At 37.2% G+C, this 20489-nt stretch overlaps 1 protein-coding gene and 1 long non-coding RNA gene across 4 annotated transcripts in view; one reads left to right on the forward strand and one right to left on the reverse strand.

Annotated features, from left to right (window-relative positions):
* SPATA17 (spermatogenesis associated 17) overlaps nt 1–20489 on the reverse strand; it is a 163770-nt gene that overhangs the window by 132074 nt on the left and 11207 nt on the right. For all 3 annotated transcript variants that reach the window (XM_039530867.1, XM_039530868.1, XM_039530866.1), the window contains exons 4-5: nt 17683–17733; nt 10048–10151 (exon numbers count right to left, since the gene is read on the reverse strand). In XM_039530867.1, the coding sequence (XP_039386801.1) occupies nt 10048–10151; nt 17683–17733 (155 nt within the window). The remainder of the gene's footprint in view (nt 1–10047; nt 10152–17682; nt 17734–20489) is intronic.
* LOC120401209 overlaps nt 1–20489 on the forward strand; it is a 52013-nt gene that overhangs the window by 30239 nt on the left and 1285 nt on the right. Inside the window, exons 2-4 of the long non-coding RNA XR_005596308.1 lie at nt 9127–9188; nt 10687–10765; nt 20124–20275. This is a non-coding gene — a long non-coding RNA (uncharacterized LOC120401209). The remainder of the gene's footprint in view (nt 1–9126; nt 9189–10686; nt 10766–20123; nt 20276–20489) is intronic.

Consider the following 20489-nt stretch of genomic DNA (forward strand, 5'->3'; position numbering starts at 1 on the left):
CAAGGCTAAATTTTCAGAAAGTTGATTTCACGTCCTCTAAATTATTAACTGACAGGAAGCCTCCTTTTCTGGTTTAACTGTTGATCCCTCTGTTTAACTATTCTACCATGGTTTCACTTCCATGACGAGATGGTGGGACAATATGGTTTTACAAATCTAAAAACACGTAATTAAAAACATGCTGGTCATATGTGTCTGATATTGCAAGTCACGTAGTACCTCTTGTAAGGTGCTGAAGTCAACAGAATTACAATACCATAAAAATGGTGAAACATAATGGAGAACCAGGTCCAAAATCTTTGGAATAATCTTCATTTAGCACATTTTCAGTTTTTTCATTAGACTTTAGACCTTTTTATATGTCTGTAGTGCATTAGGCCAACACATTCAGCTGTCAACTGAAAAGTTAGTGGCTTAAGCCCAGCTGGGAATGTCAGCTGTTTGCCTTTCTCAAAGAAATTGGTGGAAGCTTGGGATTTTTTAAACTAGTCTGGAAAAAAAGATTCATAAATGTTCTGTAGCAAACATTTCTTTATTGTCAGGGAAACATGATCTAATACATATTTTGCATCGCTAACTTGTATGATTCTATGACCTCTTTGGGCTGACATCTTTTACAAAATCCTCACTGATGGTCACCCTCATTCACATACATTTCTCCCCCTCCCCCACCCCACAGTGGTGTTATTATACAAAGCTTCCAGAATAACATCTTTATGCCTAATGGATACTATACCTGTCCCAGCAATCTATTAAAATTAAAAGGGGATTTTATTATTATTTATTTATTTGGTGAAGTATGAATAATGGGCTAAAAATTATAACTACTATTTTTCTGACACAAAATGAAATATTTCTATTTTATTTTCTAGCTAAACAGATGCTGGTATTCAGGTGAAATTCACCACAGTGAAGGGAACACGCAAAAGGCCCTATGCACCATTAAAGACATGCGTAATAAATAGTTCTAGTGGTATGTCAGCCTTTACCCCAGTCCTGCACTTGTGTGAATCACTGTTACTGATGATAACAATAGTTTCCATATGCCATGATGCTTGCTAAGTCTAAGCTCAGCCAGGGCTGCCTACTTTAAGTCAGTGTTTGTCAGATGACACAGGAATTGTAAATTATCTGTCTTGCTCATACATGAACCCAAACCCAAGCATCTTGCCACTGTTGTTGCTAGTTTTCTGCCATGTTGTAATCTCACTGTGTTCTATGCCTGAAGATAATGTGATTATGAGGTGCTATTTTCTCATGATAGTCTTGCAAAGCAATGTGTATCTTACTCTTTTTCTATTTAGTTATGTCTCATTTTCCTACTTCTAGTTTCACTCCTGACATGTAGCAAAGTTAGTCAAAGAATTGTACGTTAATCAGACAGTTGGAAACTGACATCATCCGTGAATTCTTATGATATAATAGCACCACCATGCTAATTTATGTGAAGTGATGTCCATTTGCTTATTGTGGATTGAAAATTGCTTCACATAAAACAAAATGCTAATTCTACTACATGATAGGGAGTTATAGCCTATGCTAATTGCTTTTGGCATATTTCTCCATGTAATCATTTTGCCAGCTCTTGCAGTTGTGAAAAAATAAGGGTTTATGAATGTTTCTGAATAAGGTAGCGTGCTGTGTCTGTTCTATAGAAGAGAAACTTCAATGAGCAGTATTGGACATTTTCTGAATGTGTGGATTTTCAAATAGATATGTAACTTCACAACCAATCCACATGCAGATACTACACAGTATATGAGCTCTATTTCTATTTTCCATTAAACAGCAATAGATAATACAGAACATGATTTATTAATAAAAACTACAAAGGGAAATTGTGGAAAACGTAGTGGAAATTTTTTCAGCAAATCAGAATAAGTTACCAATGTTGTAGCTATATTAAAACAGAAAGGAAAGAAACAATAATATTAAGGATTCATACAGCATAGTGTTACTACTGTATCTTCAAAGGACTGTACAAACATTAAGAAATTAAATTTCACAGTATGTCCCTGAAGTAGATAAGAGCCCAAGGGCTAGATTCATCCCTTTGTTGACACTAAGGAGACTGGTTGTGTCTCTCCTCTTCTGCTGCTGCTGCTGGGGGCTATGGCACATGCTAGGGCTACCCTACCTTGTGACTCCTGATATAGGGTTTGCAGCAGTGGGAAATAGCTGGAGTGCAGGTGTGCCCTGGCCACATCTCCTCTCACCCTGATTCATCCCCCTTCTTATTATGGCCTGCCCTGCCCTGCTCCCACCCTACGATGCACCCTATGCTGGGGTTTCAGCAGAGGAAGTACAGAGCTGGTGCTTTGTAGGGTTGTACACTGCACTGTAGCAAATTCACTGGGGAGGAAGGAGCTCTGCAGTTAGCATTATGAATTTGCTATAAGACTTGACCTATGTATACAAAACTAATACTTAAGTCTGTATTATCATGAGATTAAAAAAAATCTTTCTTCAGATATCATAGGAGCTAATTCTTACAGTTGTCTTTAACTCATATGAAAATAATGCTTCAAGTATGCAAATTCATGATATGCAAATTCACATATTTTATTACTATTATTTAATCATATTTTAAGTCAATTTCTGTTAAATTGAATTATGTCACTCTATGGCTCTAAACTCAGCTTCTATTAAGTTTACTTTCTCCTGAGGTTTGTGAGGTGAACACATATGACTACTAAATGAGGGCAGTTACTAAATGAGGACAGCTTTTATTTCAACTGAATGGTAAAGATGCGGCTGCTAGGTGAGGGTAGCTTCTTAAAAAAGTAAGCAAACAAACAAAAAACCTCAATCCACAATCCTAGGTGCTGAAACTTAGGCTCTTAAATCCATACTTAGGTACTTACTTAAAAGTGGCCTGTGTTTCAGAAGTACTGAGCAACCCCTTCTGCCATTGAAGTCAAGTTTGAAAATTCTGGCCTACAGCCTTTCACTTTACAATGTGATGTCACAAACAAGCTCAGCCCAGACATGTAAAGGGTGTGCAGTCTCACAGTTGACAGCATTATCCATCCTGCTGATAAATTTGGGGAAACTATGATTCTACCTGGGATACACACTATCTTCCTCTTTCGTAAATTTAAACTGTATTAACAGCTTCCTCACAGCCTGATGTTAGGACTTTGCCTTTCATCTCTAAAATACCTTCTTCCAAGGAATAAGAGGAAGAAGCACAGCTGCGTCAACCAAATGTTTACCAGCATTCATGCTAGTCTGCTCAGAATTCATAAAGGATCTACCATGCATGCATCAAAAACATTGGAAAACAGGCAATTATGTCATGGATTTATTACAATGATAGGGTATTTTCTTTACTTGCAGTGTTCTAATTTTAAAAATAACAGAGTAAGAACCACAGCTAAAGAAAGTGTGAGTAAAAGGTTGCAACTTTTGACTTTGATCAAAAATGAATCAAAAGAGCTCCTGTTGTCCCCATTGCTCTCCACTCCACACTACCATATAATCTGCCAACCTGTCATAGCTTCCATTTAAGCAAATAGTTGCCATGATTAAATTAGTTTAAAAAGGATAACTTGCAAACCTCAAGAAGGTAGGTGTCTAAAATAAATGGGAATATAGATAGATACAAACTGCACTCGTCAACATGATAACCATCAAATATTTGTTTTTCTGCAACCATAGAATCATGGAGTAAGCTGCATTTATTTTGTATGTTAAACTTTCTAATCCTCAATCTACTCTCTAATCTATTTTGCCACGACTATTTTCAATAGTCCAAAACTCTTTTTTGCTCTTTATAGGCAATATAAAAAATGTTGCTTTATTTCCCTCTAAATGTGGATCAGATAAAGCAGGGGTTTAAAATCAGCTGTTCAAAGAACCAGTAATGGCAATATGCTGTCTTGGACTAATATTGATTTTAAGGTCCAATATTTCATGATATGCCAAAAGTGAAATGGATGTTTTATTCTGTATAAGAGTTGTAAATCCAGGTTTTCTAATGATACACAAAAATTGTCTCTAGCTCTGTCATGTTGCAGATATAAAGCCATAAAACTATGACATAATATAAATAAAAAATGAATTTTGGCAAATGTTTTAAGGTTTAAAAAGTATTAAATTTTCCGATAACACTGCTCTACAGCCAAAATGCTTCTGAAATAAATGTAGTCAAACTTTACTAATTCTGGGTCACTGAGAAAGAAAATGATGCTTAAAATTGTTGATTGGCTCTAGTTTTCAAGTTATGCTATTGGGTCAGTATATATGACCCTTGACGTGGGAATATCGGAGGATAAGTGAGTTATAAAGGGAAGGGATCTCAATTTAAACAGAAATGACTAAAATACATCTTTGACTGGATCTATGAATAAATCTATGACTGGGTTTGGACAGTACTTGCTTTTTAGGCAAAACAATGAATGATGCAATCTGAAGCTGGTATTGAATCATACATGATATGAATTGCATCATGTTATTCCTAGAAGTCATGGATGATGCAATCATAACGAAGCTTACATCACTCTGCTGAACAAATTGCCCTATATCAGCTCTAGAAATCATACAGTGTCGTGCTCTCTTATTTGTCAGTGTTTGATTTTGCAAAGGGACACATTACTGTTTAGCTAAAGTGAGCAGAGATGCCTCGTACTTGTGTGAACAGTGCAGATAACTTCTGCTATGTTTGTGGTGAAGTGACTTTTGCATCACAAAAGTGCAGTATAACCACTATGGTTAAGAAAGCCTATCACCTTTATTTTGGCTGCAAAATTGGAGATCAGGACAAGAGGTGGGCCCCACACATATGCTGCAACTCTTGTGCAACAAATCTTCGCCAGTGGTTGAACAGGAAAAGGAAATCTATGCCTTTTGCAGTGCCAATGATTTGGAGAGAGCCAACAGATCATACCAGCAATTGTTACTTCTGCATGGTGCCTCCAGTTGGGAAAGGTGTGTCAAAGAAGAAAAAGTGGACAGTGCATTATCCAAACATTCCATCAGCTATACGCCCAGTACCCGACAGAGAAGGACTGCCGGTTCCTGATGCACCAGAATCATTCTCACTTGAGTCAGACGAGGAAGAGGAAGAGGATGAAACTTCTGGTCCTGAACCATCAATGTCACAGGACCCACATTTTCTCCCATCCTCCTCCTCTGAACCACACTTCATAACACAAGGTGAACTGAATGATCTTGTCAGGGATTTGGATCTACCCAAGAGTAAGGCAGAGCTGTTGGGCTCCAGACTAGAGCAGTGGAATCTCCTGGCAGGTGATTTTGTTACCACCCTTACACATCAAGCTGGGTCTGATGAAGAACTTTGTCAAGGCCATTGACAAAACACAAGCAGCTTTCAAGTACCTCCGTGGAAAATTTCCAAGGTTAAGTGAAGCTAAGATAAAGGAAGGTGTCTTTGTTGGTCCTCAGATTCATGAACTTCTTCAAGATGATGCATTTGACCATGCACTGAGTGGCAAGGAAAAGATGGCATGGAAAGCCTTCCAGTTAGTGGCAATAAATTTTCTCAGAAACAACAAGGCAGACAACTACAGGTTGTTGGTGGAAAACCTCCTCAAGGCATACAAAAGCCTTGGTTGCAACATGTCACTAAAGATACATTTTTTGCACTCTCATCTAGATTTTTTTCCACCGAACTGCGGAGCAGTGAGCGACGAGCACGGCGAGCGATTTCACCAGGACATTGCAACAATGGAGAAATGCTATCAGGGCAAATGGAGCCCATCAATGCTTGCAGACTATTGCTGGACAGTGACAAGAGATGCTCCATTTAATGAATACAAGAGACAAGCCAAGAAGCGCCGAGTAGACACTGAATAGGACTAAACTATGTACATAATAGTTTTTTGCCTTTTGTTTCATAATAAATTTTAGTTATATAACCCTTTTGCTGATTTTTAAAGTGTTACATAAACAGGACAGGTGAAATATTATCATGTAAAGCAACCATAAACGCATGAAAAGACCTAGGTTTACAATTTATGATTAAAACTCTACTATCTACACAATATACATAGACATAAAATGTAAAAACTTAAATACCTTAGAAACAGTAGCCAATCAGTTGTTTTAATTGTCATATTTGAATTCAGCACATCAAATACATAATTAATAGCTCATTTTATCTCTGAAGCAGATGACTTCTCAAAAATTGTAGACCAGTGTAATCTAAGGCCTATATAAATTAACTAAGACAAATAATTGTGACACTGTTTCTCTAAAATATGTGAATTAAGGAACATATATGATGGTGCAGTTTGGTATCTTTTTATTCTTGTGTGTGTGTGTGTGTATCATCTGCATAAAGTATTCATAGCTTTCTCATTCAAACAGTCTTCCTAAACTCATGCTAACTATTGTAATGACAAACTTTAATGTGCATTTACACCATTTAGTTGGCAGATCTAACCACCGAAGTGTTTGCTTCAGTGTTGTGTCAGGGCTAGTTTTCATGTTGTGTGGAGAAGCTCAGAGCTCTAATACCATTGACACAGCACTAAAGCAAAAGTCTTGATGAAAGCAGCTAAAGGATGAATGAGTTAATTAAGGGACAGTTTCATCAGCAATGCTCCAGCTGCTTTGTTTCACTCTGGAGATGAAAAGCAGTCATAAACGTAGCTTAACCTGAGCCAGGTTTATTAATAAGTTGCAGAAGTGTACCAATGAGTCTGCCCCAAAATTTCAAAATATCTGTAATAGTAAAGCTGTAGCAAAAATCAATCATTTTATAAGGGTGCATCTTTAGGCACTTAGTTGTTCTCATTTGTCTATGCATTTTTATTCATGGCATTTATTGTAATAAATGGTTAAATGTTTTTTATATACACTAAATAAATGACAACTAAATTGTGAGTGTCCCTGACATGGTGTGTTGAGGGAGGGAAGTATGCAGAGAACCTCTCCCCAACCTTCAATAGCACTCCCATGCATTACACAGTCACAATATAGGACCAGCACTTCCTGGCCAATGTGCTTGGTAGCACTTCTTGACTGGATGGAGGAAAATCTATCTGAGTTGAGAACATGGCCAGGGCATAGTTCCCCATTGCATTCCTGCTGGATTCTATGAGGTAGATGCTAGGGGGCAGTGCACACTACTTTTATAATTTATGCCAGTGAAGAGATCTATGCAGTGATACTTATTTCTAGAGAAAATCCATTGATTCTCTTTCAATACTCAAAATATGTATTGTAGCTGATCAATTTGGTTGACAAGTTCATTACAAAATGTACAATTTATTTCTAATGTGCAGGGCAAATTTGGGTTTAAGTAAAAAACAATATTAGTGGATAGATTAATAATAAATAGCTACCAAGATCAACAGAAGGATATACTAATGAAATTAGTCAATAAATTAATTTAGCTATTTTTTATACAATTGCATCATACATTTAATGTTACAAGACATAAAGTAACAGTCAAAACCAACATCTATCTAATACAATAATAGCTAAAGAGAATATGACTTCCATTTTGAGTTTCTGTCCTAAGTAAAGGATGTTCGTTCTTCTGCACTCAAACTTAATAATGTTTTATTAATGCTACCATGTCTATGGCTAATTTTTAATTTCATGATATCGTTTTCTTGTTCTTAACCTGGGGCAGTTTTTGCATATCAGGCAAGAGGTTACAAGTGTATATGTCTACCAAATGCACACTCAGCCTTTAAACTAATCAAACTAATTTATCTTTGTAAAATGTCTAGTCTCAGTATGAAAATATATTCTTGCATATGTATTAAAATAAAATACTATACCACTAACTATGGAGTAGATGAACTATAACTAAATCCAAGGTTGCATGGTGGCCTGTGCACAGTAACACTACTTTGCCTCAATGATTAAATAAATAAATAAATAAATAAATAGTTTTCAAAAATTTAGTGTTGGTATTTATAATACTGTTTAATTCACAAAAATGAAATAGCATTAATTGTTATTAAATGCTAATAATGAATAAAAGTATTAGAAAACATGGACTTAAAAAAAACAAACAGATCAGCACCAAGAAAACAAACCCTAAAATAAAGCTTAAAATACACACAGATAAACTGTCCGTGGACTCCAAAATCCCTAAGAGCCAGAAATCAGATAAACAAAGAAGCAGAGTATAAACATATCAACAAGAGAAATAAACCTAGCAGACTGAATTTGTCACATTTATGATGATCCTGATACACGACCGGCAAAACAATAGCTCTATACATTTCCTCTCCTATTTGCCCCAACTCAAGATTTGAACAAAATATTTACATAGTGTATTGACACTTTACGCATATTAATAATCTGAAACAACCATTAAGGAATTTAATGAAAGAGCCAAACATACAAAAATAATGCAGTATGATACCAAATGTATGGTGTATGAAACAAAGAAAAGTCATATTGGGGGGAAAAACAAAATATAAACTGCAATAAATCCATATTCAGTACAGTAGAAATGCCACTTTTCATTATCTTATTTTATCTATATATGTCATAGGCTTGTAGGTCAGTTACTTGCTCTTGTTTCAGGTTCAGGAACCAAGAGGAGATGATTGAACTATTTTTAACAAGGAAGTAGACCTGCATCTCAGCAGTTCATCCAGTTACAAAGTACTCATTTTAGACTCCCAGCAGGGTCAAGAATAAATCCTAGATAGTGATTAAATTTATAGGTTTACTGATATGACTACCCAGAAAAAAGCAAACCTGGGATTTTTTGTCAAAATATGGACTGGATGTGGTAAGATGTAGAGATGATACAGTTGATACAATTCCCACCATTACAATTGTTTTCAGATTTGGTTTCTGTAGTTGAAATATGAACCAGCTTTGTATCCATAAATATGTGTCTAAATGAACAGTAAACAAAAGGTGGATGGAGGCAGTTATATTACTTCTAAAGCAACATATTTATGAGACATGATAATTTACATATTATCATAAAGAAGGTACACCATAAAAGAGTAGAGAGCTACTCTTACATAAGAATACTGGAGATTAATAACTACAGACTTTTAAAAACTGGTTGGATTACCTGTGTTATTTATTTCATATAATACACTTGCATAATATTTTATTATTTTAATAAAATAATAATAATTAATAATACTTTGGCTGAACTATGTCTCTTACAATGTCATCTAGACCCAGATTTGCAGAAATTGGTTTTAACTAAACAACTTGATACATTTACCTCACAAAAATAGGTAAGTTTTTTTTGTTTGGTTGATTTAGTTAGTTTGTTTGTTTGTTTGTTTTGAACACCTACAAACTTGCCTGGGTAGTGTCCAAGTCTCCTAACAGGCAAGAGTGATGATCTCTGTCATTCAAGACAATTAAAGTAAGAGCAAAAAAAAGATGGGATATAGAGGTAAATCACCCAGTTATCATGTTAATGAAAATATGTACAGTGCCTTATTATATCCGCTGTTGCAAGGAACCCTACAAAGAGCCGGCAGTGGTGTTTTATTATGTCTCTAATAAAGAAGCATTTCTGACATCTGTAAATTACCTGTCTTAAAGAAAAACAAAATCTTAAAATGTAAGGGTCCTCTGATGAAGCTGAGGTCAGTAGAGGTACACCAGGGAATAATTTGGATGGGAATGTTGTTATTTATTATTTATTTATCATTTATTTATGCTGCAATTGCAGAGCCCCAGTCACAGGCCAATCCCCCACCGTGCTAGGCAAACACTGTACAAACACATAACAGAAAGATAGTCCTCTTCCCCCAAAAGCATTCACTCTAAGAGAAACGACAACAGGTGGATACAGACAGACAGGGGAGCACAAAGAAACAATGAGACCGTATTGGTCAGCATGAGAGGCAGTGGTCTTACACACCAGCTCCCTAATGGTCATCAGGTTTTCCGTAGGAATGATGGCAACGGCAAATGACCACAGAAATCAATGGAAGTTCTGTATGGGGACCGGATACAGAATGTAGACCTAAGTCTTTATATTTTTCACTGTCAACAACCAATTTCCAATGCAAACATTTTAATCGCCAACACACTTAATTCTGAAGAAGAAATTAAAGTTTTATCACTCTTTTTTATCTTTACCTGACAATCTCATTATTCACAGAAATAGCTTCCAGATATTTCTTCAGTGCATAGTAATTATGGATATATTTTCGGATATAATAGCCTCGCCATCTTTTCTGAATCTAGAAGAAATATATTTGTACTTTAGTATATTTCATGCAATATAGTAGTGAAAATAGTTTGCAACACTCTTATAAAATACGTTATGTTTTTCAAAGGGTGATGGTGCTTTAAAAAGTGACATCACACATATACGTAAATTTGTCTTTCCATTAATATAGTGATGGTGAGAAGTAAGTTTTGTACTAAAACTGTAGCATGAATTAAATATTAAATGCAAACATTATTAGAGATGTTATCAAGAGATGACAGTGATTATGAGCTAATTGTGATTTAAGTCATTGCCTGCATTGAGGTGTGGCAGGGAGAAGAGGCTGTGCACAGGCATCTACTCCCGGAGTCATTGTACGTGGTGGCACCCCTGTAAGTGGGGTAGGACGTACATCCAGAGATGGCCTCTGTTACAGTGATTTACAGTGCGTAGCATTGTATTACCCCAGCTCTACTATACTCTCAGCTGTATATTGTGGGTCTGATCCTAAGCCCCATGAAGTTAGTAGAAGACTTTCCACTAACTCCAATGTTTTTTTTAATCAGGCTCTCTATGAAGTTTCTGGTAGCACTGCATGTGCTACGGTTCCCTGGGTCCTGCAGGCAAGCGGCATCATCCTGCAAGGTGCCGACCATACACTATATTCATTCTTATTACTAAGAAGCAACACAGTATGGGGATATTTGTTAAGTAATTAGTCATAATATTTTCATAGAATGCTATCCTTCCAACAAAACTGATGGGAATTATGTAGAAAAAAGGACAAGGGAAATTTCTTACATGTAAATAATTACCTTAATGTAGTCCTGTTTATTAATACACTATATTAGGTCATATGGTCTCCTAAATATAGCATCAGGAGAAGGGGATTCATAGCTCTATGTATTTTAAATTTTAGGTCCCAATTCTGACTAGAATTTCCTGAGAATTTAATCAACAACACTGCTCAAACTAGCTCTGCTGCTTAATTCTGACCATGGTAACTCTAAAGTGTTGATTTTAAATCACTTTAAAATAATCACTTAGCACTGTAATATCTGTTTCTTTGGGAATGGAAGTAAGAAGTAATTAGCAGCAGAGTTGTAAGAATTCTTGTAATTTCAGTGCCTGCTGACTAAAAACCAGATTAACTATTATGTGGACATGCAGAGACAGAGAGGAGGCAGCTTGTGCCTCCCCTATTCAGAGGATGTGGGGGCCAGTGCAGAGGGCTGCTCCCACTCCACATTTTCTTTCCTTTATTATATATCCATATATGTTTTCTCATGTTGACTTCTGTGTATATTTCCTCTTTGCCTTCTCTTTCCCTCCAATACACATGTAACTTTCCCTACATACTATTCTCTATTCTCTATTTCCTTCCTTTTGTCTCCTTTCTTCTCTTGTTTTACCTAAGATCTTTCTCTAGATATGACACTTCTCATTTCTAACTTATCACTCTCAGCCTTATATCACAGCCTTATATCACTCTCACCCCCATTCACCTCCCAACACCCATCCCCACAGCCCAATGTCCACACACAGGACTTAGAAATGCTACTAGACACCTAAAAGCCAAAGAGCTAAGTCTACTAGCTAACATACAAAAGACTGGGGTCTCACTGCCCAGGAGCCTGGAAAATTTGAACACACCTGTTCAGTTACCAAAAACAAGGAGGAGGATTTTTCTCTTTTTTTTTTGTTGCTCTTGCCCCTAAACACCATCCGTCCACCCCACTCCTTCCCTCTTGAGGACTCCTGACCAAGATAACAGCACAATATTTTTAGTGTGTGAATGCACTACGTGTTTTCATCTTTGGCCTCACTACTGCTATTAGGCAGGAGTAACTTGGCTGCCATATAGCTGTTCTCTCCTTAAAGCAGTATCCTTCAAACTCTGTCCAATGGTTTGTACCTTATCTTTATTCACATGATACTCCAAATCTGTGTGGTCCATGATCAACCTCTTTATGGAAATTTTTCAAGATTTAAAGACAAAGGGTGAAATCTTGGCCCTACTGGAGTCAATGGCAAAACTCTCAGTATTTTCACTGGAGCCAGGATTTCACTGCAAGTGTCAAATTCTGCCCTCTATTACACTATTATAAATCCAGGGTAACTCCATGAACTTCAATGGAAGTATGCTAGATATATGCTAGTGTAAATGAAAGCAGACTTGATTTCAAAGTTTGTAATGCTATGACTCCATTTTCCCAATTCTGCATGTCAGAGGCTACATGAGGGAATGAATCTATATAATACAAGTTGTTTAGAGAATAAAGTATATCTTCAGTCTTTTACACAAAGGTTCTATTTATATTAAAATTTGCTACATAAAAGTTGCTGAAAATTTTGCTTTTGCAAGAGAGTACAATGTTTTATGATTATATTGCTTTTTAATCCCAAGGTGAATGTTTTAGCACTTCTAAAAAAGACAACTGTGTATGCCCTTCAAAGTAATTAGCAAGTTTCAACAGTGATTGGTACAAAACAATTATTGTCATTGATCAGCACCGAACAGATAATTTTAAACAAAGTCATTGTGTGCTCAGCAGATTACAGCTTGTTAACAGGCAAGTTCTAAATGACCTCTTAAGCTAGTCAAATCAATGATGCATATTCCTCATTAAGTAACATCAAAATGTAAGTGGTCTTATAAATAATGTTTATTTTAAGCACTAAAACAAATGGCAAAACCTTGATATATCAAAAGCCATCTGCTCATGAGATTTTTTATTATTATTATTTTATTTTGAGGGGATTACTTTGGTTGCTGAAAATTCACAGCAACCTTAAATCATCCAAACAGAAAGAGAATAATATCTCACCACTAAATATTCAAAAAGTAAAATTGATTCATAGAAAATAAATTCAATATGATAAGCTTATGTTTTAAACCATTTCTGAATGCTTCTGTTTTTACAGAGGTGAGAGACAGATAACAGTATCTACGGCCAAACAATCCAGGAGCTCATAGAGATGTGGGATAGCTTCTGAACATGAACACTATGAGTATACCCTAGTGTTGAATGTTACTCCTCCTATTGCAGTTTTAGGCCATTTCCTAATGTAACCAGCTAGGCTGATACAGTTATGAGCAGGGGCAGCTCTAGGCACCAGCTAAACAAGCAGGTGCCTAGGGTGGCAAAATATATGGGGCAGCATAATGCTGGGGCCCCAGCTCATACCTGAAGTGGCATCCCGGGCTGGATCCTGACCGCTCCGGGGGGCGGTAACCAGCCTGTTGTTCTGCCGCCGGGTGCAGCAGGGCAGGGAGCCAGCTAAGTGGGGAACGTGTCCCCGCCGCTCTCCCACAGGCAGCGGGCACCCCCGACCCCTCAGGCGGGAGCCGGTAGAGCAGCCCTGCCCCGGCTGCAGAAGACAGGCCGCTCCTCCTTGGCTTGTCCCCGCCGCTGCAAGCTGAGGAGTGGCCCATCCTCTGCAGCTGGGGCAAGGCCGCGCTACTGGCTCCGCTTGGGGGAGAGGGGTGGTCCCTGACCACAGAAGAGTGGTGGGAGCTGGTAGCGCGGCCCTGCCCGGCTGCAGAGGACAGGCCGCTCCTCCTCGGCTTGTTCGTGCCCTGCTCTGGCTGCAGAGGACAGGGGGGACATGGCGCCCGGGCGAGCTGCTCCTCCTTGGCTTGTCCCCGCCTCTTCCTCCTCCTCCTCCTCCCCTCTGTGCCACCTCCTGCCAGGGGATGGGAGAGGGGAGCAGAGCGGCAGCCCGGGCTGAGCCCAGCTCATGCCAGGGCCAAGGCGAAGACCAAGGATGAGCGGGGCTGGGATCCAGCAGCAGCCCCAAAACCTGGCCCTGGGAGCGGTGGTGATGGGAGCTGAATCCGCCTTGGGCCAGATCCACAGCAAGGTAAGAGTTGGGCCAGGCGGGAGGGTTTTGTTAAAATTAAATGTTAAAATTACACTAGTAGAAAATGGTTTTATTTCACTAACTACAAATTCTCTGTTTTCATTTTTTTTTAAATTTTGAACAGTCAAAACAAAACTGCAAAGTGCAAACGTGTAAAAGCAAAAAAAAAAAGCTGGGGGCAGCCAAAAAATTTTTTTGCTTGGGGCAGCAAAAAACCTAGAGCCGGCCCTGATTATGAGGCAAAACACTGATTGTATACAAGAGGTTAAGTCCATGAGTCACATTTCACTTTTAATCTAATCTTGATTTTAAAAGTATTTTCTAAAGCTTAGAGTATAATGCACTTACACACTAAATAACCTATTCACGACTTTTATATTCCAGTTTTCTATTAGTAACTCCACTGATTTCAATGGGTTTACACTCATGTAAAACTGGAGTAAAGCAGTTGTAAATTAGGCCCTGTAGCAGCTATCCCTAAACCCAACAGACCTTATTCTCTACTGGCCTGCATCTTGTGCAGCCATTTACACCTGTGCATAAGGAGGCAAAATGGGTATAAAACTCTACCATATCAAAATGGTAGCATTTTACTTGCATAGGTATCAATGACTACACAAGATGTATGCAATGGAGACTCACAGCCAGTGTTTATAAGTAAATTAAAACAATGGTCCAGATCTTCTACTGGTGTAAATTGATATATTTGCACTGAAGTCAGTGACACTAGGCAGTTTTACACCATTGAAAACAATGGGACTACGCAAATTTATATTAGCTGAGAATCAGACCCAATACTGTAATTACAAATGTACAAAAAAAAAGTTTTGTTTTATGTTGCATATCTAAGGCCCTACTCTTTTCTTTTGGAGTTTTGCACAAGTATATTTGACTTGAGTATGTAACTGCTTCTGAAACCTGGTAGTGCTGAAAGAGACATAAGACCTATTTCTGAGCTGATTTACAAATTTTGTGCTTTTCCACTGACTTCAGTTGCATGAGATGTAAATCAGTGCAGCATTTATCCCATTGTAGAATACTTTTAAAACAGCTATTAACTAAGCAATAAACTAAAACAAAATATGTATTTCTGGGCAATTGGAGCCTACTCACAAAGTGGGTAGGATTTGCCTCTAAGCACCTTCAACTCCTAAGATATGTACCAAGGGTGAGATTCTGTGCTATGACTTTGAGAGAATCAGCACCGAACTCACAACCCAGAGGAAGAGGGGACTAAATTGGTTTAAGTCACTCTTGTGCCTTCCCAACCTTGGGCTGCTCTGAGGGTGATAGAGGCCCTTGGTGTAACCTAAAAAGCTCCAGAGGTCTGTTACAGCAGCCTCCCAAGCCTGCCCTATGGGGATCTCCATGGCACTGCATGTTGAGGTCCTGACTCCAACATACCCCCTATATCAGGGCTTGAGATGGAATCCTTAGAATATAGTCTAGTGCCTGTCTTCTGCAGTTCCTGCATCAAGGAAATCCTCCCCCATATCAGGCTTTTAGGGCCCTTTTACAGCACTCTGGCCCTTTTATGCAGAGTAAAGAGGCCGGAAGGGAATGAAGATCTCATTCCAAAGACTATTCATGTTCTTAAAATTACACATGTGCTTAAATGTATTGTTGGATCGGGACCCAGTGGCCCAGGAATGCAATACTTTACACTGCTAACCACTTACGTAATGTATAAAATAGATTTTGCAGTTTTCCCTTTGACAAACGTTATTATTCTCTGTTTTTATTAAATGAAGTACAAGGATTGTTTGCATCCTTCTTTCTCTAAAGAATCACTGATTACATCATCACTGAGGTCAGCACAGTTCTGCCTATGTATTTAGTCAATTAACTTGTGCTCACTTTGCCAGCTGCATGACTGCTTCTGCAGCAGAATAAATAAATTACGGGGCCATGCCATGCACTAATATGTATCCATGTTTTCTCTTAGAAAAGGCACATGCAGCAGAGCATTTTCCCATATTTCCTGAGAAAAAATATTTGCAATATTATTAACTAATGAAGTAATTACACGTCCATTACAAGACCAAAAGATACCATCATATGATAGCTGCTCAGTAAGCTGTGTGAAATGCATTTTGTGGTCCCTGTCTGGTTCCTAGGGAACAAACATATATATTGCACAAACTATCACTGCTACTTGCCACCCTTGCTGGCAGTTTCATCAGAGACAAATGCGTCTGGAGACTGAACTACCCCAGCCATCTAGAGGTTTCTTTAGATCAGGGCTGACACACGTTAGCAGGGGTTTTGTGAGAAAAGCTTGCACTGTCACTGCTCATGTATCTGTTCTGTGCCAAGGCTATCAATCCGGAACCTTTCAAAATCATTAAAATTCACAATGATACATAAAGTCTGCTGTGTTCTTACCTTCTCTGTGGAGTACTAATACAATTCAAAAGAATAAGATGCTTATTTACACTGCACCTCCTCCTACTGTGAAACTAAAAATGAAGGAGGAGGGAAGATTTACATAGGAAATTAGGAAGTTATTGTTTCAAAGCATTTCTGTATGATATCTATAAAAATGCCACAAAAGTTTATTAAAATTTCCTTGAAATTTTTCTCAATGATAGCTTCTACCAGCTGAACGAGAGTTTAGAGGGAGCTCCATATTGATTGATCTTGAAAAATAATGTTAAAATTATTCACTTTTTCTTAGTTTTTGATCTGTATTCCTGCAGTATAAGGATGAAGACTGTAACCTCTGTCTGTGTTTCACTTCCTCTCAAAGACAGCCAATAGCCTCTATGCTCCTCCTACACATTGGCTCACTGGTCCACATTTCAACCAGTTGTAAAATATGTCTAAGTTAGTAGCCAAAGGTAGATAAGTAAGAGACAAGAAATGCACAACTTAACAATTAAAATTTAAAAAGATGTTTTTTCATATGAAACAATGAGACATATAACAGACTTAGAATATCCTAAGTTTATCAACCAGACAAGGTCTGGCTATTCATTAACTATCTTTGAAGGTGTTACAGGCTATTAATGTCTACTCCACTCAGTTCTTTCCTGATTAAAACCACAATGTTAGTAAAAACAACCATTCTTAGTGTTGTTATAAGTTTATTTTAATTGGTTCAAATGTATTTTGCAAATGTATTCAATCAGGCACCCTATCAATTTATGGGGCTAATGGGCTCTATGAATATTAAACTACTGCATTTAATAAAAGTTGAAATATGACAGTGGCTAATATGACGTACTATCATATTATCTAATGATACATAAATGCATGAAAGTTCTACTAATTTATTCCAAAAGAATAGAGCATAAAAGTTAAATTAAAGATGTTATAGACACAGATATCATACTATGATTTGGAGGAGTCAGACAAAGTCATAGTTTACAAAGATGGGAATTCAGTTTATGTTTGTACATACACATACACACACACACACATGCATATATGTGGGTTGCTTTTTGGTATTTTTGTCTTTTATCACCATATGTTAAAAGGTACAAGAATTTACATACAAATGTCTTAAATCTAGCAGTAATTTTCAAATACTACCATGATTACTTAGTGTAACTTTAATTTTTAACTATATGCTATTTCCTCCCCTTTACCATCAGCATATCAATCAAGTTTATATATTCTGGTTTGCTCATTTTATTAAAAGCAAATTCGGAGCACAATTGACTTTTCATTTGTTTAACAAGTGAAGAAATATTTACCCTGACAGCCATTTCATTGTAGAAATTCATCTTCATAATAAAATATGCTGTCTGTGAATCAAGAAAAAAAAAGATGGCATACATTTCAGTTACACAAAGATAGTGCTCCTATTTTTACATATAAAAGATAAGAATCTTTATACATAATACATAATAAGAGTTCTAGGCTTAGAGAGAATAAAATCAAACTTTATATTGAAGAGATAGGCTTCCTAATACATAATGCAGGCTTAACCAGAAAAATCTATGGTAGTCAAAGTAGGAGCTAATGGAGATATATGATCATAAAATGCTCTCCGCTGAGTTTGATAATCAATGGTGCTCTACTGAGAGTAGAATAACAAAGCAGAAATATTCACAAGTGCTGGTGACACGTAGTATTATATGATTTATTCACTGGGGTTCTTTTAGCCAAAACTCACAGAAACATAAAAGGAATTCATATTTCAAGACGTCTGGTTTAATGAAAAATTCAAAGAAATGCTGTCTTCAGTTGAAATCGTTCAAGGATACGGATGCGGTGATGGAGCAAAATTGTGCCTTCCAACCATCTGTACTAAATGTTATGTACTTAGCTGCCTCCCGAGTAATTCTGGGAATTTTGTTTCATTTAATATTCATTATAACATCATAAGATCATAAATACAATGATACCATGTTACAGTGCATCCCCTGATATAGACAACATTTCCTAAAGTCCTGGTTTCCTTCCAAAAAAGTAGAATTCCTCTCATAGTGAACGGATCTCCTGTTATACTGAACAATCACTTGGCAGCATAGGTTATTTTAATGGATACATCACTTTAAACTAAGCTTTCACATCTGTTCCGCCCTCTAATTACAAATGCAAAATGAACATAATTCACAACTGTATCATAAAAAGTAAAATATAAGTATTTTAAATGTAAGTGTATGTTCTTTATTTAGCACAACATGCCGCTTTATGTTTTTCTCATGTTTTAGACACAAATCAAAGGCAAAAGTGCTTTCCCCTGATATAGTGAATTTTTTCCCCCATGACAAACAGGAATTCACTATAAAAGGGTTTCACTGTAATTAGTGTTATTTGAATTGCCTACTCTGATCCAAAGCAAATTGTCTGTGGAGAGCAGCAGGACTGGATTATTTATCAACAGTCTGGGCAATTAAGAAACAGTTGGCTGCAATATGTTATTTACAAATGAATACAATGATGCTACTTCATTTTAAATTCTCTTTCTTCATTACATTAAGTAAGGCATAAGTCCTGCACTTTAATTAAAGTGCATTTTAAATACTTACTTTAATATTATACTGCTTCACTAATAATATAAACAAACAATTGCAAAGATGCAATTTTTATGCAGCAAATTGCAGAAATTCTAATGTATTAAATTTGAAAACGTTTTGCTTTCTATGGACGTTCAAACAGCAGCTCAACTCCAAAATTATGAATTAGAACAGTTAATGGCATCTGTCTTAACTTTTCTCTCCATAAATCTTTCATGACTGGTGTTAGCTGTAGACTACAAATATAGCAATGAAATAATGCATTCCATTCCCAGGAATTATTCTGAAGCTGTTAAATTAAATGGATTCAATTTTGCTTCACCTCTCATCCTTTCCAAATTTGGTAAGAATGCAAAAGCTGGTACAGCCAGTTTATGAATTAATTTTTTGTTGGAAGTAGCCAGGGTTTGGTAATGACCTTGGGGCTCCTGTTTTGCCAGTGAGCAAGAATAGTTTAAAACACCTTTTGGCTCCTCTCCCGATCTGCTCAGGGAATTCCACTTCTGCATGCTGAGGATGCTTACACTTTTGAGCCAGAACACTATTAAGGAAGGTGATTCTCATAAAAAGGGGCCTTATAATAGCCTGCTCTTACAAGAGCATGCGACTAAGTCAAAGATTAGTCACGTAGAGAATTACGCAGACAACTTCCCTTGCTTCACAATACTATACCTGAAATGTAGAGAAAAGGAGGGGGCCTATTCTCCCTTCTCAAAATGTGTCTCCTGCCTGACTATCCAAGTCTTCTCACAATGAAAAAAGCCCCAAGTGTCCACATCAGGCAAAACCCTCCATACCTTCTACCTAGGGACAAATATCTCTACCTCCTCTCTCTTCTACAAACCTCTTCCTCTGACAAGAGTAACAAGCCCTTCTCCCATCTGATTAAACTGTCATGCACTCCCCCTTGTGCCCAGTGACAAATAATCCTGCAAGAACTGTTAAGTTTCATACATACAACGTTTTGGACCATACAACTTTAGGAGCCTAACAACTCAAGTTCCACAGAGTGTTGGAGACAGCCAAAAGGGTAGCAAACTTGTTTCATAGCAGTGGTAACTGGTCAGCATCCTAAGAGTCAATTGATCAGGAGTATGGAGGATATAAATAAGACAGAGAGAAAAGTTTGCTCATCTAGATGTAACAGTATTTTAACGTTTTTCATTGTATAGGTGATTATGGAAAAAGAGAATGAAGGAAGTAAGAACTGAAATGAAGAAAGGAAATGTTAATTACAGCTTACGATTCTGGAGGAAAAACACCTGATCCTCTAGTAATAAAATGCAAGCATCCCATCAAGCTTCTAGGTCCCAAAGTGGAAAAGGTAAAGAAAGTGAGACAATTTTTTCTAGTATTTTTGTCTCTGGATATTAGCCAGACTGACACTTATATAGTGAACAATATTAATTAAATCTATATGGTGGAATATGGAGTTGAGTCATTCTAGATAGAGCAGTTTAATAATTGGTGTTCCCTTGGCTGCTATAGCAATTAATGTAGCTATTGTATTTTAATTATTCTAGATTTGGTCATTAAAT

Source organism: Mauremys reevesii, linkage group 3 (assembly GCF_016161935.1).
Source record: "Mauremys reevesii isolate NIE-2019 linkage group 3, ASM1616193v1, whole genome shotgun sequence".
Classification (NCBI taxonomy): domain Eukaryota; kingdom Metazoa; phylum Chordata; order Testudines; family Geoemydidae; genus Mauremys; species Mauremys reevesii.